The 24,694-nt window shown below is 42.9% G+C and overlaps 1 protein-coding gene across 1 annotated transcript in view; it reads left to right on the top strand.

Moving 5' to 3' along the window:
* The window catches only part of plpp4 (phospholipid phosphatase 4), a 40,398-nt gene extending 16,541 nt beyond the window's left edge, over window positions 1–23,857 (top strand). The window contains exons 2-7 of the mRNA XM_023804281.2: window positions 2,758–2,866; window positions 6,054–6,144; window positions 7,240–7,303; window positions 7,544–7,668; window positions 17,015–17,185; window positions 19,852–23,857. Coding sequence (XP_023660049.1) covers window positions 2,758–2,866; window positions 6,054–6,144; window positions 7,240–7,303; window positions 7,544–7,668; window positions 17,015–17,185; window positions 19,852–20,051 — 760 coding nt within the window. The 3' untranslated portion in view covers window positions 20,052–23,857. The remainder of the gene's footprint in view (window positions 1–2,757; window positions 2,867–6,053; window positions 6,145–7,239; window positions 7,304–7,543; window positions 7,669–17,014; window positions 17,186–19,851) is intronic.
* Window positions 23,858–24,694: the final 837 nt, after the last annotated feature.

Below are 24,694 nucleotides of genomic sequence, written 5' to 3' on the forward strand. Positions count from 1 at the left end.
ATCATACGACAATCTCAATGCCACGATGTGCATGTTGTGCCCCCGCCCACCTCAGTTGATCGATTTCTCTCACGCTCTCTTCACTCACCCCTTAAAAAAACACTACATACGATAATTGCATAGTACTCTTAATGCAAATGAATGAATCAAAATCTAATTACCGTAAAACTGAGTTCTTCAAACCCATGAAGATAAATTCCACAGTAGCCAGGTGTAGCTATAAAGAGAGCCAATGCTGTATATTTTACTATGACCATGAATATGTTAATGCATATGCCTGCATGGGGGCATTTATCATATAAATGTAAAAATTTCAATGACAGAAAATTGAATTCAAATGAACCCATATGCAGCACCTTTAATATGGTTTTGCTTCACTTGCTGTGACAAGATTTTTATTATTTTTTTAATTTATTGTATTGGACTGTAGTGGCTGAGAAGCATTACACCACTGTGCAGCTGTCTGCTTTATGGAAGTCTAACCAAAACCAAGAAGAAGCAGAACAGAAGCCGTTAAAATGAATACATTACCACTGCAAATTCCCAGTTAATCACCAAGACACAGACATAAATTATACACATACTGAATGTACTCTATATACCTATTTGTAATTCATGCTTGTGTCTTATAAATTAACAACCACAATAAAACATGTATGCTACATATATGATACTTTTGGCACAGAACCATCTATGTATGATTTATTGTCTGTTTTGATTTACCGTACATGTAAAATTTTTTTAGCACCCATTCCTTTATTTAAGAATGCAAACTCCACCCCCTTCAGGCTTCAAAACCTTGTCTCCTGGCACAGATTTTCTGTGCATAGCATGTGCCTTCTGACCCGCCATAAAGGAGCAGAAATGCTTAATGTTACTGAACATACAATGACAGTCAAACGTTTGGACACACCTACCCATAGAACAGGTTTGCAGCACGATCCTTGGTTTGCGAGCCTAATTCGTTCTGGAAACGTGCTTGTAATCCAAAGCACTCGTATATCAAAGTGAATTTTCCCATGAGAAATAATGGAAACTCAGATGATTCGTTCCACCACCCAAAAATGTTCATGTAAAAATGATTAATACAAAATATGAAGTAAAACACATAAAACAAATTAACCTGCACTTTACCTTTGAAAAGAATTGTGGATGGTGTGAGGGAGACGAGAGAGGAGAAGAGGAGGGTTATTTTGTAGGATGACTTTCAATACAACTAATGGAATCACCGCTATCTGTTGGCTCACTGGAATCATTTTCTTTTTGTGCGACATTAACGAGGAACCTATCCAATGACAGCCACTTTTGCCTCCTTTTCGATTTCGATAGGAAATGTGGACATTGCATTGTCATTCATCGCTCGCACTGCTACGCCTTTATTCAGGTGGTGCTTTTCTACTCAATTTTGACTATACGAGTGAGACACGCTGACTGAGACTGAGCTTGGGAGACGATTACCCACAATCCCGCAGCGAGAGAGAGAGAGAGAAGAACCATCGGCTCAGTTGTGATCACGTGACACTCGGCAGACAAAGCGTATACGTCAGGGGTGGCCAATCTTATCCACAAAGGGCTGGTGTGTATGCGGGTTTTCGCTGCAACTCCCTAATTAGATTACTAATTAGTGGACTGATTGGCTGAAGAGTCCTGACACCTGAGTTTGAACAGCTGACCTACAGGTTATCCCAAAAACCAGCATCCACACCGGCCCTTTGCAGATAAGATTGGCCACCCCTGCTATACGTAATACTCGAATTGCAAGACCTCGCTCGTTTATCAAGTTAAAATTTATGAAAAATTTTTGCTCATCTTGCAAAACACTCGCAGATCAAGTTACTCGTAATCCAAGGTTTTACTGTATTTGTGCGATTCTGTACATTTCATTATAAAGACAAAGAAAACTATATGATAACATATGGAATTAAGCACTGAACAAAAAAGCATTAAACAAAAAATGCTGGGGGAAGGGGGCAGCTCTGTGGTTTGGGACTCATTAGGTTGCCTGTTCAGATCCTAGTGAGCTGAGTGATTCCTCCCTTAACGCCGACTGTTCCAGGGACTGTCTGACCCTACAGTCTCCACTATGTCAGTTCCATGAGGTGGCCTCCTGGGATGCTTTCCCAGCTGTCCTGAAGGAGGTCCCATATATATGCTAACTTATTGGCTGCTTTTCCTTCACTTTATTGTCAAACTCCTCCAAACCCATTTCTGCTGGGTTTATGTCAAGTGGATCGGTCATTGGAATGTCCACATATAGTGGACATACAGTGAATGGACTGTATATATTCCATTACTTTTGCATAACCACTTATGTATGGGGGACGTGGTGAACCTGGAGCTTATTCCAGAGATCAGAGGGCAGGGGAGCAGCTGGGATGGGATTGGCAGAGTATTACAGAGCATAAACTCCAACACAGTATGGTTGCTTTTGAGACACTGATTCACCTCACCACATGTTTTTGGGTCAGTGTACCTGGTGCAGACCCATGCAAACATGTGGAGGACATACAAATTACACCCACTTAGCCTGGGGATTCAAAATCACAACATATTGGGTTAGCTCCAGTACTAAACAAATGAGCAAAGCAAAACAAATGCAATGTTGCTTATATTATCATAGCTGACAGCAGCATCAGAAGGTGTTTTACAGTGTTTCCTTTTCCTGCAGTTTAATTTTTCATAGCATGAAGTACCTTGCTTCCGTATCCTAGGGACTTTTGCTAAAACCGAAACCTTAACTGCCTGTCCGTCTTTCAGCTTCACCGAGTTCCTGGAGCCCTTTGAACGAGTGATCCAACCCGAGGAGGTTTGGCTATACAAGAACCCCCTGGTGGAGTCCGATCACATCCCGAAGAGGGTCATGTTTGTGAGTACCAGTCCCACATTCACGCCATCTACTGTACTATCACATCCTTTTTTACGGAGTCAGAGCATGAAAAGCTTCAGCCGTGTGACTGGCTGTCACCCATAGTTTAACTGTAAGAGTGTCCGGCCACCACCCAAGCCTACCCGGTGCAGTCCAATGCATTAACATGACTAAACGCTCTGCTGCACGTGAATTACAGCCATCCTGGGCAGAAGAAATGATAATATCAAATCATTTGTTCTGCCACGTTTTATTTTAAGTGCTTCCATACGGGTTAGATGAATTTGTCCTAGTGGGTGCTTTCAAGGGCCTAATTGAATATCCTGACCATAAAAAAGCAATAGAACAGGAGAAACAGTAAAAATGCATTTAAAAACTGAAATTGTTAAAATAGGCTTGGATTTGATGTAGTAGAAAACAAAAATTTCATCTAGACAAATCAAGTAACATTGATGAGCACATGAAATGTGCAAGATTTTTCTTAATATATGCATATATATATATATATACACAGTATATAAATTATGGTTGAATTTCAATTAATTTTCAACTTTTTCTTGTTATTGCAATTTAGATTCTTATTCTTCTCATTTTATATACATAACTTGCACAGTATTCCTTATCCTGTCTATCTCAGTGGTTGTTTTATGATTTTTTTAAGGTGGGCCAACTTTATTATTAGTCAATGATATGCTTTGAATCCATGAGTGACAGTGGAAGCGCCACTCCCAAGGCCAATCAGCTTTTCAGCTGGGGCTAGTGCCCCTGCGGTCACACCCATATATACCCCTCTGTGTGTGTATCATCTATACTTGACTGGCAGTCTTCCTTATTCTACAGTGGTTCACAACACCAGCCACTCAAGGAAATAGAGAATTTATCAGTCCCTCGATGTCAATGGACATCTAATCAAACAGAAAATGGGCTCAATGAAGTGAATCGAGACTAGAATGAAACCTAGGCTAGAGTGGATGACAGGAGGTCCATAGGGGCAGGGCTGTATGGATCATGGAGATGAAGGGTGGTGGATTCTGGAGTGACACAACAATGGCACAATATTGCAGGAAGCACCATGGGTCACATATATGCACATATTCTTTGCATGGAAAAGCCCTGTTTGAAACATGGACCAAATACATTTTAGAAATTGCTTGTTTTTTGTATTTAACTGTGCCTGGATAGTCTGCACTCACTTTCTTTTATTTCTGCTCTGAATAAGGTCTAAGCGGTAATTGTCATTGATTAAAAGTGGATCGTTTCTATGCATTTGATTCTCAGACATAACAAAATGTGAGCCGTTTATTAACAAAACAAACAGACATAAATCATGCAGCACTATCTGCAGACTCTACAGGGTATGACTACAGTGCTTTGCCATGAAATGTGGCTTGAAACTACTCTCTGTATGGAAAGACAATAAAACCGATGGCAGAGGCCAGCCCTGCAGCCACGAGTCCACCCCGAACCTCAAAGGCCTGAACCGCCTGCTCCACAGGGACTCAGTCACTCATAGGCTTCGGATGGCATATGGTTCAAGTGAATTCTCCTTGACTTGGATGATAACATAAAAAAATACACCTGAAACAAACACCTACTGGAAAGGCGTTCTCCAAAGTGGATTATTACCTGTCATCAAACAGGTGCTGTGTTGACAGTCCCCTGTGACTGAGGCATCATACACTCTGCTGTCACTCACAGGTGGCACGGGGGTGAATGACAATGGAAAGGGGTGACACAGAAAGGATTTAAAACACAGGGGTGTTGCTCTCTGACTTCAAGGGCTTGCCTCTGACTAAAAAATAAAAATCTCTCAGGGAAACAATGAAGGGGAAGACAGAGCAGCTATCCTTGGTGTTTCGTCATGTTGATAGAACACTTGAAGACACGTATTCCATCATTTACCATTTTTCCCTCGGCTCTCTAACCCAGTGTGGTTTTTAGCGGGTAAAACATGCTCAGGGGCACTCGTCGTGTTAAAAGAGCGTAAAACAAGTGCACACACACACAGTGACTGATATTAACGGGAAACCTTTTGCGTATTAAGAGAAAGGTTACAGACAAAAACAAGACAGCATATTCCCTCTCATTTAATATTGGCTTTTCACCATTAATTCTCATCACCAAATTATGACTAAAACAATGTCTGTTCCTTTTATAAGAGTCTTCGTTAAACATACTGTCCTTTTTTGCTGTGTTTTGACCCTTGAAAGACTCGGAAAGACACGGGAGGTTGAGGCCTAAGGAAACTTTGGGTCATGGAAGATGGGTTGAACTGCACAAGAAGATTTTTACACACACACACACACACACACACACTCTTCATTTATGTCCTTAAGGAAACAAGGAGAAGGGGAAGAATCACATTGAGAGAAGTGGAACAGGGTCACAATGAACATGAAATCTCCTCCTGATTGTAAGAAGTGACTTTGCTGATGTTCTGAGTACCCTTGCACTTCCGTTTTTGAAGGTCTGGCATGATTATTACATAATGGCAGGTAACAATCAACAGTAATAGAAAAGGTGGTAATTATGTATGTGTTAAGGACACTTCACTCCCCCAGCGGTCAGGGCAATGGCACGAGAAACAATAACCAGCCCGGTGTTTCGAGGACTGTGGAGGACAATGAAAAGCCCTGCTTGAGGCAGCTCATTTCCTGAAGCTGGGATTGAAGTGCTTTGGCGTAGCTCTCTTCCACGCTTTCCCACTTATCATGAAAGATATTCCAGCTATAATTGCTGCTTTTAATGCTGAGCGTCAACTGAGAGGGAAAAATGGAAGGCCTGAATTGTTTTTTTGGAATCGATAAGTGAAGAACCCACCATTGAGGAGAACCTGAGAAAAGAGTCTAGAACAAGCTTCTCACACTACCAAAGAGACACGCTCACGCTAAATGGCCGAAATACCAGTGAAACAGCAAGCGGTGGCATTAAGGGCCCAGACTCATAGCTGGTTCATCAAATACAGTACATGTCCAGCTGATGAATGGCTGTTATTAATAGAATGGGTCAAGAAACTGCAGTCAACCTTTCAAATGTTACCCAACCAAAAACAATTCACAGTTAGTCTTTGGTCAGACCCCAGGTCCACAACCAGCAACCCGCTGCAGGTCCGTATTAAGCTATAATCCCCTTTAAGAGAATTGTTATCACGATTTATTGTTTTATAACGTCGGCCTTCTCCTTACAGGCTATTTCCTTCCTGACTCCTCTGGCAGTTATATTTGTGGTGAAGATCATCCGCCGGACGGACAAGACGGAAATTAAAGAAGCGTGTCTGGGTAGAGTATAGGGGCTGAAACCCCACACAGCTTTCTAGCACATTCTGGGGTTTCCTACCCTCTCTATCTGTTTCTCCTTTATAGCTTTTGTTCCGTACAATCGGTATAGCCTTGCTTGAAAAGGAAGGAAATTAAAATCTCAATGCAACAACAGTGCCCGTGCTCATCTTCAATCTCGTGTCATTTGTCAGCATCACGGTGAATAATCAGCCCTGCTTTGTATGCCTCGAAGTACCTAGATACAGTAAATATCAAATGCCATTAAGTAACAGCATTAACAGAATCCAATTAAGCAGAGCCAGGGACACATTGTGTGAACAGATGGATTAATACCCTCTTTCGTTTGAATTAATTTGCAGAATTATTGAAGAGTTGAGAGTGTTAACATAACTTGGCAGAATTTCCGCAATTATCTTTGACAAAGTTTCTCGAAGTTACTGCCTTAAAGTATGGAGCTTCCTGTGTCTTTCACACGATACGTACAAGTTGCCTGTATCTCATTAAGGAGTCATGGAATAATATTAAATGAAGAATGAATTGGATATTCTGCTAGAGCAGAGTTATACCATAAATTAATGCCTTTTGCGCCAATTAGTCCTGTGGTGACAGCCTCATTATTATCCACAAATCCCTGCATGCTTACTCTAAAAAAAGCAAAGAAACTTATTTCTACAACAACAAATACAAGTGCCAGAAATGGCATTATATCTACTCATAGTCATCATTTAATTAGTTAAGTAAGAGGCACGTACTGTAATACCTAAAGCAATATAAGCACAGAGCAGGCTGATGTTTACTACAGCAATACAGGTTGAACTTTTTAACATAAGACCCGAAGACTCTCAAGTCGATACCATGAACTTAGTTTGCTATACCCTACAATTTCTGAGCTTTCTGACTGAATCAGTCATCCTAAAAGTGCTGCATTATGTGTTTTTTTTTTACTATTCCACCGTGTTGTGAGGCAGCAGAAATAATAGATGGTAATAGCTTTGTCCATAAGTACACAGTAATGTGAATTCTCATTTTAAAACTGACTGCCCTTAATTTTAGTCCTTAGCGCTTCACCTTGCTTGCTTTTTCTCCGTGTTTCAGCTGTCTCCCTGGCCCTTGCCCTGAACGGCGTTTTCACCAACACCATCAAGCTGATAGTGGGCAGGTAAATCATTAAACGAACCCATCCTGACAAGCGCGTCCATTCGCCACAGTGCTCAGCTTCCACACTTTTATTAGACGCTTTGGCTATAGCTAGTGAAATAATAAGGTACTAATTTAACCTAAATTATAATAATAGTAATAATAAAAAAAAATTGTAATGCATACCATGATGTCTAAGTTGTAGTGGTCTGGTAGCCAAACACTGGAAAACATGCATGCATGTTTGTGCTGCCCCCTATAGGCCGAGGCCTGACTACTTCCAGCGCTGTTTCCCAGATGGACAAATGAATGCCAAGATGTTGTGCACTGGTGAGCCAAACCTGGTTTCTGAGGGACGCAAGAGTTTCCCCAGTAGTCATTCCTCCTGTAAGTCCCTGATTCATACCAGCATTTCCACACAAGGTATATGAATATATTCACAGGGACTTAAATCAACACCAAAGAATCAAATCAGCTCTTAATAAAGAGTGTCTCTGTTGGGCTCTGCAAATTCAGCAAGTCTAAATACTCCCTGGAAGATTTCCAGTATGTGAGACAGGAAAAGAACTGAATGCACCAAACATATGATGAACATTGACGCACATTACAAAACTCTGCCCTGACAGAACCAAAGTATAAGATTATGTATAAAATGCATAGCTTCCTGCAAGTGCACGGTGTAATATCACATTCTTAGCTGTAACCAGATGAAATAGATTATCTTCAACATTTATTCATAGCCGCGGTGAAAAGACAAACCACAAAAAATTGGGCGTGTCACATTGGAAATATAACTGGAAATAGTATAATAGAAATTCTAATGGGATTACAAAGAGTGCCATCATCTTTGTAGTAGATTTCACTCCTAGGAAAAGCTTCAGGTTAGGTTTATTCACAGCACTGTAGTTAGTATTCTGCAGATGCTCCTCAGGAATAGATCACAGTGATAAGGCACTGGCCGGTAATGTTTTTGATACACTTATGGAAGTTTGCAGTGGGAATCTGTGATCAGCCCTTTGGCCAGAATTTCGGCAAGATTTTCTGAACATGTAGATTATATTTGTACACTATCTCCTAGAGTTTTAAGTACAAGTGCTCTGGAGACTATTTTAAGTTAATTATTGCTTTGAATATTGGGATGCATGTTTTGGATCAACGTACAGTACATTTTGACTTCTGTACCTTGAATACTGAAGTTTGTATTTCTGTTCATCAGAATTGCTGCAAAATCATTAGTCCCTGACAGCAAGGCATGGTTGTCATCATTGGGTACCCTTTCGCTTTTGGCTAATCGACACTGCAGCAGAAAGTGTAGATTTGATAGGTCTCCTAGTCTGCATGTAGTTTTAAGTGGCCTTGTATTTGTTGACATATAACTTTTGCCTCTTTTTGTACCTCAAAGAAGTTCTAAAAGTTTCTAATGAAATGTCAAAGAACAAGGTTCTTCTGAGGGCTTTAGTTCAGCAATTTTTGTAGTCATGGATATACTTTTTTTGTTTGCTGGACATCAATTACTTAAGACAAATTTGATGTTACGAAGAAATCCTATTACAAATAAAGTATAAAGTACTCAGAATCTTGTTAATGTGATGTCCCTCGTTCCTGTTTAATCCGGGATATGAATGAATCTTGAGGATGGCACTTTCAATTTCTTTCTGTCAAATTATGTCAACTTTCAAGGTCTATGGGGCAAAGTAAATCTGAGACCATTAAATTAACTCGGTCAGTTTACAAAACTCAGTTGAGGATTTTTCCTTTGTATGTAAAAAGCAGCTGAAGCAGACGTGAGATTTCCATAAGGGTTGTCTTTGGTCTATTGCTGCCTAGTTCTAGCCTGATTTGGTGTGAAATTTTCCCTCCCATCATGGCCTTTAAGAAATCAGAGTTTTTCAGGGCCTGGTGCTCTGTGGGCAGCGGCCTCCATGAGATCACGGGCAAAGTACGGCTTGCATTGATGTTTTCGATAACAACATGAAGGGAGAATGACCACATGGATTTGTCGTTCTTGTGAGAAGTGTGCGACTTCGTGCATGACACCTCAAAGGTACCAAAACCATTTAATTTGTTGAAATACTTTTTAATTTATTTTTTTTTTAGAAACAAATGAAACACACTGTTGTAACCAGGTACAGTTTGACAGTTTTGCATTCCAGATGAAATGCGTGCATTAAACTTCTTGTCCATCATGTCTTGTGTATCTAGACCATGTTAATTTATCTATTCGTTGCCTCTTTGGGTACCTCAGAGACACGTAAATCCTTAGAGGGCCGCATTGCATAAAGTTCCGAAAGTTTCCATCTGTCTTTGCTAACTTTATGGCTCATCTTGTTACAGATCTATACATGACCACCAGCAATGAAAAGCTGAAACATATAATGCATGCAGCTGTGAAAAGCAGCCCGCTTCATTTGGGTATGCAGATTAGAATGCAGATAAGACGATTATGTAAAATCTGAGGAAGTAAGGAACAACAGTATATCATGATAACTGTGTATGGACTATAATGTAACACTGGAGTACCAAAGACATATGCAATATTCAATAAACACAAATTAACAAAGCCAGGCAAAACAGTGTAAATAAGCCCTATTAAATATGAAGTTGTCTTTAAACTAATTAAATTTATTCTCCAAAAGAATTTGGAGTAAGGGCATATTTAACATGCAGAGGACAAATAGTTGAGCAAACCCTCGTATATCTAGAGTATTTGAAATTTTCTCTCCCAGCTCTCCATGAAAGGCTTTGGCGTGATATCGATTCGTCTCGTTATCCGTGACGCCCGGTTCCAGTTTGCTGTCGGGAAAATGCCGATGGCCTTCATTTTCACCGTGCACCGTGAGCATGATATGATTGCACATAAATCCACCGGAGGAGTTTCCCTCATCCTTTTAGTCAGATTCACACGCAACAGGAATCGTATTTAACCAGCTGTGAAAAATTCAAGCTCAAAGACACCTTTGTCGTGTGTAGTTGAATTTTACATGAATATTTGTTGAAAGGGTTCAGAACAACATATGTAAAACTGTAAAGTCACGTCGTAGGACTTCCTTGATCCCTAACTGGCACTTTTAGGTGATGAGTCTCACCAGTGGCTCAAAATATATATATCCAGTGCAGGTTAAATAGATTATCATAGTTAAAATGTAGTCTTAGTTGATTCACAAAATGAACTCGACTTGCACAGTTATTCGCAACCGTTTGACTTCACCTGGCAAGGACTCTCACCTGCAAGCAAGTTTATCAAGACATTTCTGGCTGACAGTGCAAGATCAATTGGATCCAAAGCAACAACTTCAGAGGATATTTCTTTGGGATTTTTCAGATGTGCTTTATTAGACAAAAATCACAGGTGACTTGGAAACATTCAGCCTGCAATTTCATTAATTTCTGCAACTAACGGCAATTAGAGATAAATTAATACACATGAATTAAACCTTCAGCCCTGCTTCACTTCTGAGTGCCATTCCAATCCTCAGCACAGCACTTTTTTTTTCATCCACAGGATGAGCAACTCAATACCTTCCGTCCCTTGAATCAAGCTAAAATTGATGTTTTCTCTCCTTTACTTTGAAGGTTCCTTCTCTCATAATGTTTCACATTGTCCAAGGAAGAGCATCACTGCATCCTAAAAGATGCAAAGTCAATATGTGAAACCGCAATTACATTACACTATTTTTTTTCACGTTAAAAGGCCACCTCTGGGCATCATGAATATTGTTTTCCCCTTAAATTCACTCTGCACCCTGTCACTATTCAACCTTCATTGGAGAACTTTTCTCATGGGTACCACGGCAACAGCTTGACTCTTTCTTGGCATCGTCTACAAAATCAGTCATCTGTCATTCGCCATGACGCCGGTCTGGCTGACGGCCTGCAAATAGCATGCCGTATCATTCCAGTCTTGACATGTCCAAGGCAGACGTGGAAAAAGACAAAGGCTGATAGGTCATAGGGCTCAGTCTCACAGCGGAAGAAGTTACATAGACAGCTACTAATTATGGAGATGGACAGTCTTCTTGCATCAGATGTGGACTGAGATCATCACTCATCTTCAGAGGATCATAGTATCATTACTGGAAATATTGGGATTCTTCTGTCTTCCAACCACTCATTGAGTCCTAGGTCACTGGGAAGCCTGGATCCTATCCCAAAGGGCAAAGGGTACAAGCTGAGGATAACCTGGATGGGATACTTGTCCGTCACATGGAACACACACAGTGGGCAATTTACAAACATAAGACAGTGCGAGGGGACACTGTAACAGTTGTTCCCAACCCTGTTCCTGGTGCCGCTCCCATCAGAATGTTTCCATTACAGCCCTATGTTAATCAGGCTTATAATAAGTTAATAATGAATGTGGAAGGTTTAAGGTAGGTTGGAATAAAAACATTCTGGCAGTGGGGGCACCAGGAACAGGGTTGAGAACTACTTCTGATAGCAAAGGAACCGCTTAAAAAAGCAATGATGCCGATGGGTTTCAAAGCAGCGACAGAAATCTGGGGTTGAAAAAGACGGATCTGACGCCGTCGGTGGAAACACGGGCTTGGGACCGTTGCTTGGTTAACTGGAAGCTAGAATGTTTTCATGCCTCTGGGCTCAGCTTGTGCAATTAAACAGTCTCTTACCTGAATATCAGAAAATGTCCATGGGCTTTTAGAAGATTGAGGCATTTATATGAAAACAACTTATGGGAAATAGGAAGCTGTCAGTGTTTTATCACTTAACCTAAGGGAGGTAAATATGAATCTTCATAGAGAAATGATCCCCCAGTTTCCCTTCCATCCTCTTACCACCTATCCCAGCCACTGTCAGGGTACACCTGGGTGGGATCTCCGCCTCCTTCCAGTGGTAAATTTATTCAAAATGGCTTATTGTCCTGCACGGTAAAAAGCTTCTTGTTTTATCAGCAATAATCGTATTGAACAACACAAACAAATTACAAGCAAATTTTGGAGAATTTTGATTTTGTGGAAAAGAAATCTCAAGGGGTGAGGAATGTGCAATTACTTTATTAATTTCAGGCTACAACCAAGCAGGTTCTGCTGGCTTATCACAGCCATTGCAGACACGTGGAGACATGGTGGTGCAGGAGCCCAGCTTAACGTTCTGCGCAGTGGTGTTTTGGCATGCCTATTATTATCTTAAGCCTTCCCGAGATTTATTTACTGTTGCGGTGGTGGCATTCAGACAAGATAATTAAAATTGTGCTCTCTGGATGGAGAATGAAACATCCATTGCAAAGATGTTGAGGGACATGATGGAAATTTCGTCGCGTCAACTTTTTTTGAATACGTACAGTAAGGCTTCCTCACATTAGACTCCCCTGCTGGGTGTTTACACATCTGGTTTTTATTCCAGAATTTGCTTGGCTGAGTCTGCACACAACAGTGTCTTGTAATAGAATCCGGTTAATGAATTCCTCATTATTTCTTCATGTATTTGCCTGGTGACTCCATATTCTATGAGTAAATAATACCTAAATTGTAATCCTTTTAAAAACACATCGGAATGCTGTTATACTATTTTAAACTTATAATACTAAATTCACCACTTATGTATTTATTCTCTGAAAATGACATTTACGCCGTTCTTGTAGGCGTTACTAAAGGCCTCTGGAGATCAGGCCACTGATGTTTCTCGGCTTTAATTCAGTCTTTTTATTCTTTTGTGTCTGGCCTCCTCTTGTCTCTACACTCAGCACCTAAGCTCCCGCCTTTGCGCTAATCTAAAAGCTAACCTTGAAAGGTGAAAAGTTAGTTTGAGTCAGATATAAAGCCCTTTCCAGTTTGAAAACTTTATATAATAATCCTGTGCTCATCTAGATAAGACAAGCAATCAAACTTCTCTTTTACGGCTCAGAAACTCATTATTTTCTCCCTCCTTGTTTATTCTGGATAGAATAGCTTTATTGTGGTATAAATATGTATGAATTGCTATAATTATGAAACTCCTCGTTCGTGAGCCTCAGTTCACATTTCGCATGTCATATTCTAGCAGGGATACGGGGACGACTCTGAAATCTGAAGCCGCCGTCCTTAAATCAGGCCATGATGGACTGCACCTGATGGACACAATGGGTTTCTCTCTCAGAGTCGCTTCTGAAAGAGCCGTCTGATTTAATGTAATGCCTCGCTGATGAGGGCGGCGCAGTGAATCAGTGGATAGCAGTGTAGCTTCACACCTCTGGCCTGTGAGGGGGGGGGGGGGGGGTGATTGTGCATGTGCCCTGTGACGGACTTGGCATCCCAGCCATAGTTGCCCAGCCTCGTGTCCTTGTGCTTTCCATGCTCACTGCAGCCAATTACACGGGCATTCAAAACACTAAGAAAAGCTGCCTTTAATCAAGTTACTTTCAGAGTTTCAAGGGTTTAGTTGTTTTTTTTGTGTTTCAATTAAAATAATCGTTAAATAAACAGGGGAAGTGCAAATGCCATCTAGTATATGTAGTTTACTCTTGTATTTTGTGGAGTGTACGACAGTATAAAATATTTTACACCACTTTATCAAGTACATTTAGTATGCTCATGTATGTAGTAGAGTCTAATATAGTGAGAATACTAGACACCAAGTTATCTAGTACATCTGGTATACTTGTGAGTGTAGTAGACCATAGTAGAATGCACCTCACACTGGTTTATCCAGTATGTCTAGTATACTTGTGTGTTTGGTAAAGTATATTATAGTATAGTACACCATACACCAGTTTATCCAGTACATCTGACATACTCCTGTATTTATTAGAGTAAAGTATAGTAGGGTATACTAGACACCAGTCTATCCGTTACAGTAAGTACATTCAACAGAGGAAACAAACTACCTACATGCCCAGGGCGAATTCTGACTGTGCCCTTCTGTCCTCCAAGTTCTCCGTTCTCCTCCAGGTCTAAGATGTGCTACTTTGTCACAGTATCACGTTCGCCACATACTGCAGAATGTGCAGATGAAGGGCGGCGAAAGAAGCAGCCTTTGCCCCCATTTTTCACCGAAAACCCCGTCCCTTTTGAATAATGGGTGTTATAAACTCCAGCTCGGTGCCTTTTCTTAAAGCGCTCGATCAAACAGCCACTCCGGTACGTGCGCGGCCGGTAAAGACGGCTGGTCTGCTGTGTGCTGTAGCCTTGTGTTCCGCTTTATGGTGAATACTACAGAGGTGTGCCGTTTAATACGAGCGCAGCTTTGGGGACTCTCTCCGTGCCTGTCGCTGCCCTTTCCCCAGCTCCTCCCTCCACCTCCCTCTGCATTATCTCCGTGCTCCATCGCGTTGGCCTTCAGTATCGCCTTGGCAACCTTTCCCGAAGGGTGACAGATCCCTGCTTGATCGTACCATCACCATGTCGGCGCTGACAACCTAATGACCTTGGGTCAACCGGCCTTAGCCAGATCTATCACTGGGCTTTTAATTCCCATGGTTGACCCCCCCCCCCAAGCACTGTCTTCTTCTCATATTAGTGCTCTCCCCCATCCAAAAGAAAAAGATATTAAACGTTGCCATTTGTTCTGCACCATTCCTCTTCATACACGCAATATAACCTGCCAAACAACATCCGACTGCCGATCCATTGAGGTGGAGTGTAATGACACGGACATCTGAGGACACTTCATGTTTAATATTTCGCTGTTTATGCTCTAAGTACTGTCCTGATGGTAATAAAATCCATCCGTCCATCCGTTTTCCATTACTGCTCATCTAATGTAGGCTTTCATTGAGCTCTGGAGCACAGGGGACACCGCCGCCCAGTTACATACTGGAGACTATTTATAATTATACACAAAAGGGTGAACATGCAAACTCCACATGCACGCACAGCTTGGGCTGGAAATCAGACCCACAATGCTGTGCGGCAACAGCGCTAAACACAGGCAGTAGTGTCCTGAATATTCATTATCTGAATCTATGAATTGTAATGTGAGACCAATGTCATACAAGGTGTTATTAAATCCAGTGTTAGTCTGATTGGAGGAGACTGGGATGTACCTGACAGACTCAGGTGCGAAGTTTGTCTGTTCACCTATGGAGTATGTGGAATACAGTCGAACTGGCCGGATGGTGCTGATCTGTGAGGTTCGATTTAGCACCGTTCACACCCTCTTGTATTATGAATGGCATTCTGGACTTATACATCGAAAATACATTAAATATATATAACTATTACATAGTGAAATATTTAGTGCATATTTAGACTATAGGTCTGGTATTGTCTTGTGCTTTTCATTTGTCTTTCATCTATTTAAACAAAAACACCAGAAAAGATGATGGGAAATATATCATATATTTAAATCAGTTTTTTGGAGTCGTGGGTAAATTTTCACTCACAACCACCCAGGCTGGAAATAGCATGTGCATCAGCAGTTTAGCATCATTAAAATACATTGTTAATGAGGTTTGGGCCAATTGCACTTCTGTCTTAGAGGGGTTTATTGTGTCTCTGCAAAGTTGCCAAGGCAACAAGTTGAAGATAATAAAGCAGAAGGACGAGAAGTAGAAAGCAGGTCTGGATTGGCAGGTTATTGTCTGTGGAGAGAACAAGAGAGACAGAGAGACAGAGAGAGAGTGCCTGGATTTGCCCTGAAGATGGTGTCCTGTGAGACAGGCATGTTGATAGTCAGCATGTGGGTGTGGGGGACGTAAAGTTACCCGCAGTGGGGGTGCGTGGGGGCAACCAAAGCAGATTTTGAAAGCCTTAATGGTAGTCAGATTTCCCATGACCCACCTCTAGACTCTGATGATACTAATAAAAGGATGATTCTAATAAAAGGCTGTGATGTAAAACTCAGCTGCACTGCCTAAATTTCAGCTCCTATCTCTCAGCTTCTCTCTTGGGAAGGTACACTGCTAACTTCCTGGCCACAGGAGAGACCCTCTCAGGGGGAGCGAGTTCTGGAACTACAGCTAACTGTGTGTCCTGGGAGTGACGGCTGTCTGTGTGTCCTGGGAGTGACGGCTGTCTGTGTGTCCTGGGAGTGACGGCTGTCTGTGTCCTGGGAGTGACGGCTGTCTGTGTGTGCTGGGAGTGACGGCAGTCTGTGTGTCCTGAGAGGGACGGCTGTCTGTGTCCTGGGAATGACGGCTGTCTGTGTGTCCTGAGAGGGACGGCTGTCTGTGTCCTGGGAGTGACGGCTGTCTGTGTGTGCTGGGAGTGACGGCAGTCTGTGTGTCCTGAGAGGGACGGCAGTCTGTGTCCTGGGAATGACGGCTGTCTGTGTGTCCTGAGAGTGACGGCTGTCTGTGTGTCCTGGGAGTGACGGCTGTCTGTGTGTGCTGGGAGTGACGGCAGTCTGTGTGTCCTGAGAGGGACGGCTGTCTGTGTCCTGGGAATGACGGCTGTCTGTGTGTCCTGAGAGGGACGGCTGTCTGTGTCCTGGGAGTGACGGCTGTCTGTGTGTGCTGGGAGTGACGGCAGTCTGTGTGTCCTGAGAGGGACGGCAGTCTGTGTCCTGGGAGTGACGGCTGTCTGTGTGTCCTGGGAGTGACGGCTGTCTGTGTGTGCTGGGAATGATGGATGGCCATGTTTTCTGGGAAAACTAGATGTCTTTGTGTCTTGCAATTAATGCTGTTCATGTTTTCTGGGAATGTTGGATGTCTTAGTTTCCTGGGAATGATGGTTGTCATGTTTCCTGGGAATTATGGATGTCTGTATGCCTTGGAAATGACTGCAGTCCGTGTGGCCTGAGCTACTCAGAAAACGATTGTTTGCTCACCTCTCTTAATGATCGCCGCCCTTCCGTCCCTCAGTCGCATTCTCGGGCCTGGGCTTCACATCCTTCTACCTGGCCGGGAAGCTGCAGTGCTTCACGGACGGCGGGCGCGGCCGCAGCTGGCGCCTCTGTGCCATCGTGCTACCCCTCTACAGCGCCATGATGATCGCGCTGTCCCGCACCTGCGACTATAAGCACCACTGGCAAGGTCAGTGCCCGTCTCGTGCGGCATGTTCAGTGTGCCCCCACCCCCCTCGTTTATACTGACTAAGAGGTTGTCTCTCCTGTCAGGGCCTTTTCTTGGCTATTCTGAGCTATTTTTATTTTTACTGGTGCTATTCAGGTGATACGTTACCCAGGGGACAGAAATCAGAACTAAACACCCCATATACTTTGCTTGCCTCTATCACACCCACCATCTCGTGTAGCCTGGACAGACAGACAGACAGACAGACAGTGCAGCTGCCGCTGAGGATCGATGGCTGGCTGCAGTTTAATTGGCCCTGTCTCACGGGCTTAATGGGAAGTGCCGCACTTTAGCAGCAGGTGGAGTGAATTACGACCCCCCTCACCCCCATTCCTCCCCCGCCCACCTGTAAAGCTCTACGAGGCTTGCAGATGAAAGGCAGCACGTTGCAGAACCGCGTAAAATCAAAACCAGCGAGATGTGACATCGCCAACATGTCCAGTCTTCCGGAAGCATCCGCCGCCAGACGCTCACGGCTAATTGGCACTGGGGCTCTGTGACCGATTGGGTGTGATTTTTATATTAAACCAAGCTGTCACGAATGCTGACACACTCAACCCACGTCTCTGTTACTGAGAAGCGGCCGTGGTTGGGATGAATGTCTATTTATCTGTAGTTTAGCCCAGAAACACGCAGGCTTGTGGTCTTTCTCACCGGATACCTACATGACCACCTTTCAATAGGGTCTGTCTGTGACTGGAGATCTTAGTGACGTAACGATGTATCTTAGAAAATGGCCAAGGCTTTATAGATAGTGTTCAGCACTGAGTAAATGATGAACCTCACAAGCGTTATTCATAAGTTAGCGAGCAACACATTGAAAAAGAAATATTAAAGCAGTAGTTCTCACAGTAAGATGCTCCCTTCTAGCCCCACAATGCTAAAAATAAGTCATCAAACAGCTGAGACTGACTGCGGCAGTTAAGCCTGAAGAGGACTTTCAGTCTGTCAGTAAACACCAGCCGGGAGCTCACACATTAACCTGCCCGGTGAACCATGATCATTGTGTAATGAAATATTCTCACTATGCCACCACTGTCATGATCTCGGGAGTGACAAGACCTCCGCTACCTTGGGTTGGAAGAAAAAGGAAGTGACTTCATGCAAAGAGGTTTCCCCTGGAATGGCAAAGGCTATCTCTCGTAAGCCAGGGTGGATTTTGGGATATCTGTGAAGTCAGAATTGGAAATACAGTGATAGGCAGGGGGCCTATCGCGGAACTTACGCTCCAGACCCATCAGCGATAGGTGAAAATCCATGATATAGATATACCATATAAATAAACAGTTTAAGCCTTAAAAAACCCCTCCCACACGTTTTAAACACATGCAAACTTATTAAAACACACTTTGTAAACACATATGATATGTGGATGTTGGGCTAAGGATATGAGTAACATAATAATAATAATAATAATAATAATAATAATAATAATATGTAATGTATATGTGTGTGTGTGTATATATATACACATACACACACACATCTCTCTTTTTCTCACTGTATATGTAATGGAATATTTAAAAATGAAAACATTTTAAGCTCAGTATGGGTTCACAAGAAGTTTGCTCACAACAGTCAGACCACAAGCAAGGTATGTGTCAGGGAAAAAACCATGATAGTTGCGATGGCTGAACCGCGACATAGCGGGGATCACTGTACATTAAACACATGTAATTTTAAATACTTCTGGCACATACGTTACTTGAGTAGCTCTGTAGATACCGTTCACGGTCCTTGCACCAAACGTGTTGCCCAGTCGTGATCCCCGCTGCATTCCCCAGCTCCCAGACTTTCACTACGGCCCTGACCGTGCCGGTGGACTGTCGGCCTGCCAAGAGGACACTGCCATTATCCAAATTGCTTCATTTTGGTCCAGTGATGCAAGACGGTATTTTATCTGCTAATATCTGCTTATCCCTATCAGTGAAATCATATAAAGTCACATTAATGGTGCCAATAGTATTCAGCACCAGCAGCCCTAAAAAGACAAGGCGCAAACAAGCTGTCTCATTAAATCAGCGATGTTTCCCCCCCCCTTTGGTGGCCTGCGTTGACTCCCTCAGTCCCTGATCTCTGTGCCGTTACAAAGCATCAGACCTTCATAGGACCACAATGTGCTGCAGGATTTTGGGTGATCCTTCCAATCCACTGATGGATGATACACATTTAGAACAACTCATGCAGCACTCATTTGACCCTAACTGAAGCTTTAAATCTTTAAATCTTTTCATTTAAATTAGGATGATAACTTGACAGGGTTTTAATACCGAAGATAAGCCCTGCGTTTAGTGAATGTGCATGTTTGACAGGTAAGTAAAAGCTTTCTTCTGGTGCACTTGGAAACCATCTATTATTATTACGTGGTTTAACAATTTTCATTCAGCCATTTATAGACACATTAAGTATTAAGCAGTAGGAACAAAACAGATTTATTAAACCTAATGCTTAATTGTAATTGCCTGAGATTGCCCTTTAGTAGTAACATTGAGCCCGGTTCTCAACGCTTGTTGTTTACCTCTAGCTGTTATAAATAGGTAATATTTCGCAGTGCTTTTAAGGACACAAAAGACCTCCTTGAATAAGTGAATTACGCCCATTAATTCACTTTCTCCTGTAATTGGCAGACGCCTTTGTGGGCGGAGTCATCGGCCTGGCTTTCGCCTACATCTGCTATCGGCAGCACTACCCCCCTTTCCTGCACATAGACTGCCACCTGCCTTATGCCAGCCTGGCTGCCCAGTCTGGCATCCAACAGGAGGAGGCCTCACCCACCGACAACGCCACCAGCCTGCCCCTGGAGGGCCTCACGGAGGGACCCGTATGACTAATAGAGACCGCCAGCCCAGCCCCCCATCAGCACGACCTCCCTGCCGTAAGGACTACAAGCACTTAAACATTCCAGTGGACCCGACTCCTGTACCGCCCCCTCCTCCTGTCCTCGCCCTCCTTATGTCATTGTCTCTTGTCGATGATCTTGTTGTACCTGACTGACCCTGTGCACACACTGTGGAGAAGACGTGCCAGAGAGCGGATCAGGGTGGAGAGCAAGAAGAAGGAAAGGGCTACAACCGCAGCCCCCCCAGAAAGCGACTGGCACGCTCGTAACAGCCTCTTCATTAGCACTAGCTAATGCAAGGCTCTCAAGTTCCATCAGAACTTTGGAGTGAGATTACATTAGGGGCGACACGTGTGTCTCACGGTCGGCGCGTGAGACTTGAGAGCCCAGCCTGCCGCATTCATCGGATCTTGCTCTGCCACTTCCACCTTTCCTGCACTCCATCTGTGTGCGCATCCATGTAATAATGTGCTTGCAGCAGGATTACGTGTTGCTTATTTTGGGATTTACCCGGAAACAAGAAATGCTATATTCTGATTGGCTGGTAGCTATTAACTCTGTGTAACTCGAGACAGTCATGAACTCGGTGGAAAACTCCACTCTGTATTCTTGCGCATCGTCCACTAATTCTATATAACGGGACACCTTGGTGGGTGTTATCCCTTACATCTCAGCGTGAGAAATACAAGGTGTGACGTGTGAGCGTGTGAACTAATTGAAATGCGTGTATCTCACGGTCAATGCGTGAGACTTGAGAGCCCTGTAATGTTTTTTAGCTAACACTTTTAGCGTGACTTCGAAAGTCCAAATTGTAAAACAGGACTTTTAGGGTGGGGGGCCAAGGACCACCTTGTTTTCACAGGGCCAGTGCTGAATATGTATGCTATCTACTGCCCGCTAGGCTCAAATACACCCCCCCCTAATCATTAGCAAATTAATTACTAGTTACTAAGATGCAGACAGATCATGCATTTATCATTCATGCCACCATTAATCTAGAGGTATATAATTTGGTGGCTCAGAAAAACTGGTTTTTGACATTTGATGCAGTTACTACAGATGGATTCTGTAACTAATCTCTGATAGACATTGAAAGCTTAGATGGAAGTAAAATCATTCTTCTCTGTTATTTCTTTGAAAAGGCAGCGGTTGTCCATAGAAACACAGACATAAATACAAATCTAATCAGTCTCTTCTGAGTAATGCTGCCCAGCAATATGAAAGAAACCCCTTCCTTTATGTTTCCATGTCATTAGCAACAAGCAATTTGCCTCAGTACGCACTGATGTTAAGTCTAAATTTAGATTAGAGATCGATGAGCTGTGACTGACAAAGAATTGCCATATGAGTTGGGGAAACAATTTGAGCTGAGCCTTTTATAATGACATTAATTCTTAGCATGAATTGCAGGAAGAGAATTATACCCAAACATAGACATTAATGAAGACATCGTGGTGGCAAAGAGAAACACATGATATGAGGCTGGATGGAAAATGTGCTTTATATTTGGGGATAGAAAAGCTTCCCAAGTGAGTTTACAGTATCCTGGTTCCAGAATTAGATAGTTCAGGTCCATAAAGTGAAAATCCAGACCAAGATTTTGTTTCAGCCACCCAGTTGAGTACTCTGTGACTGTGACTCTTTAAACTCAACTGGTCAGTTGAAACCAGCCTGGGTCTCCCTTTTTCCTCCTGAGACTGTCACAATCCTGCCCCCCACCCACCCCCCCATCAAAAATACTAATTTTAAACATAAAGGCATTGTATCTTCAAGTAGTCATGGAGAATATGCTTCTGGTCAAATTTCTTACATGTAAAAACCAAAGATGATTACTTAATGAGTTTATATACACCTAAGTCACCCTAAAATGGCCATGATCTTGTTATTAGTAAATGATCTACCACCAGAATGTATTAGTAATTTTAAAAAATATTATTGTGCCCAGAAGATCACAGGACTTGGCTTAGCATAGCGATGACGCTAAAGTGCAATTGTGGTTATCGTTGACCAGGTTGTTCGTTGACCCTCCCCTCCCAGTGCCAGACAATACGGTGCCTTCACCTCCCTGGGAGGGGAGTCCTCGGCAAATCCTTCTGTTTACTTGCAGGGAACCTAAGGCATCACCCAGGTCTGTGGAGGATAACATCATCGGAATCTGTGAAAAGAAGCGCACGCGTGTGGGTGGAAGTTTAGTGACTTGCCTACGCATCGCATGATTCATGGTATCCCATGACACTGCCCCATAATATGCATTGTTTGCTTAGTATGGGGAAGGGAAATGACTTTTCGTCACACAAAGATGAACATCGACGCTTGGGTCGTCCGGGCTTTGACTCTCCAAAAGGGGTGATCATGAATTGGCCTGTTTTCCCATATCTGAAGGGATTCTTGAGAGATTGTATAAAGCTATGTGTTCATTGGAGTGGAATGTGCCATAAAAAACTGACTGTGGAATCAAAACAAAGAAATGAGATGAGAAGGAAGGCTTTTCCATGGCACAGTTAGTAACATGACATTCTGTAGGTGCTATTAACCTGGGACTGAGCTATCTGAGAAATCCAGCTGTCCCTTTGAGTAGAAGTGAAACATACTCAGTGTTCCTGTAGCGTTTTAGTATTGCCAGTGCTGTTGTCACTACTCACTCAGTGAGCAGTCATGACCGCAGCAAACAGCATCAAGCCCCATCGTTCCCTTTCGTTTACGGCACCAGATGTGCTGCGCTGTAGAGTTTTGACGCCCTTTCAGGACACATCGTCATGTGGGGCAGATCATTACAGTGACAATATTAAGCGTCTCAAGACTTTGGGATTCTGTCCTCGCCTCACATTTCTCTCATCGACAGGAGTCTATTTCAAGCCTATATTTTTGAAAACAAACAAAAAAAAAAACAAAAGTTGAAACCAATGTTGGATACTTCCTTTACCATTTTAGTGTTATTTACCATGGCATGCCAGTTCCATATGTGAAAAGAGACTATTTTGCATTGAAAAAGCATGTTTGGCCTTCAGAGAACCTGGACTTGTGCAGTGATGCTTATTTATGTACATATAGCAATCAAATGCAACAGTGTCTGTATAGTGCATGACCTGGAACATGAGGTGGTGAAGAATGCATTTACTGAACTGTACTGTGGGCTGATTGAGTGGTGTGCAAAATCGATCATTTGTGGTAAAGACACATTTAAAATACTGAAAATGTCTTATATGTAGCAAACATAGACAAAGTAATTCCAGTACTTAAGAAAAGACAATTATGTTGTTAAATGAAAAGCTTTTTAGCTGCGTTCCAGGAGCTGTTTGGTAATTATATATATATTTTTATTTATGCTAATGAGCTCTCCATTAGACGTCATCCATCTGAAGTTGTCGGTTAAGCGGTCAGCCAGCGTGACATCGGAGCACGACTCTGCTGACGAGAACCCCAGAGCCTGCTGGGTCGGCCCATTGTCCCCCATCTCTGCCCTCCTAACTCCCGTCATTAGGACTACCAGAGATGATGCATCTCTCCGGCAGAGGCTGAATAGGAATATACGGCATATGGCGTGCAGGCGCTGAGCTCCAGGAGGCTTCCGCAGTGAGTGTGAGTCTGTGTTCGCGGTGGCTGTTGATCTGTACAGAGCCAACCAAGCGCTGCAGCAGGAGTCTGTCTGTTCCTGGCTCGAGGTGGGACTGAACGGATTAGACCGATACATGTGTTTCTCCCTGTTCACAGTGAGGGTATTTGTAGTGGTGTTATTCATTAATAAAGCTGCACCATGGTGTAGTGCCTTTGAAATAAATATGATGATATGCCTGGCTTGTGTTTTGCTTCTGATTTGATACATACACACACGCACACACACACACACACACACATGGTGTATATATCTAAATGGGGATCTTCCATTCACCCTTAGCACCTACCCAGCCCTAACCTTAACCATAAGTAACCAAACAAAATACAAGACTTTTTTGATTTTTGCTTTTTTACTTTTTTGACTGCGTTCACAGATCTTTGTGGGGACCTGAAAAATGGTCCCCACGACATCAAAAAAACAGGTTCTTATTACATTGGTGGGCACATTGGGTCCCCTCAATGTACAGTATTATAACCCTAATCCACATGCACGCACACAGTATGATAAGATGGATTTTACTGGGCCCAGGGGGAAATTCTTGTGCACATAGCAGCAAGGTATGTAAAATGCCGACAAAAAAGTATGAAGTGCAAAATAAGACACATAGTGCAAGCAATTAATCTCACTTCAAAGTAATCAATAAAACATGCATGGTGCACAAAAAGAACATCCACCCAACAGCTGACACAAAAAGATGGGAAGCTCACTGTCACTTCCAACTCCCCTTTTCATGCATGGCAAACAATGCTCTTCCTTCACTGCCATGTTTTGTTTATACACAGCCCACTAACATTGTTTACCCTGCGGGTGGCGCTCAAGAGCACCTTGTTCAGTATACCCAGCAATATGTGAACCGCAGTCAAAAACGTCTCTGTTTTGACGTTATGTAAGAGCAGCGTTGTCATGTTGGGTGAGTCGGTGCTTTGGGGTGTGCAGGGGGGTAGAGACCCTGCGTCAGGGACCAGCCAGGAGACTCTGGTGTGATGAAGGCTACTTCAGGCCAACCACATTACTC

This window comes from Paramormyrops kingsleyae, chromosome 3 (assembly GCF_048594095.1).
Source record: "Paramormyrops kingsleyae isolate MSU_618 chromosome 3, PKINGS_0.4, whole genome shotgun sequence".
NCBI classification, from domain to species: Eukaryota; Metazoa; Chordata; class Actinopteri; order Osteoglossiformes; family Mormyridae; genus Paramormyrops; species Paramormyrops kingsleyae.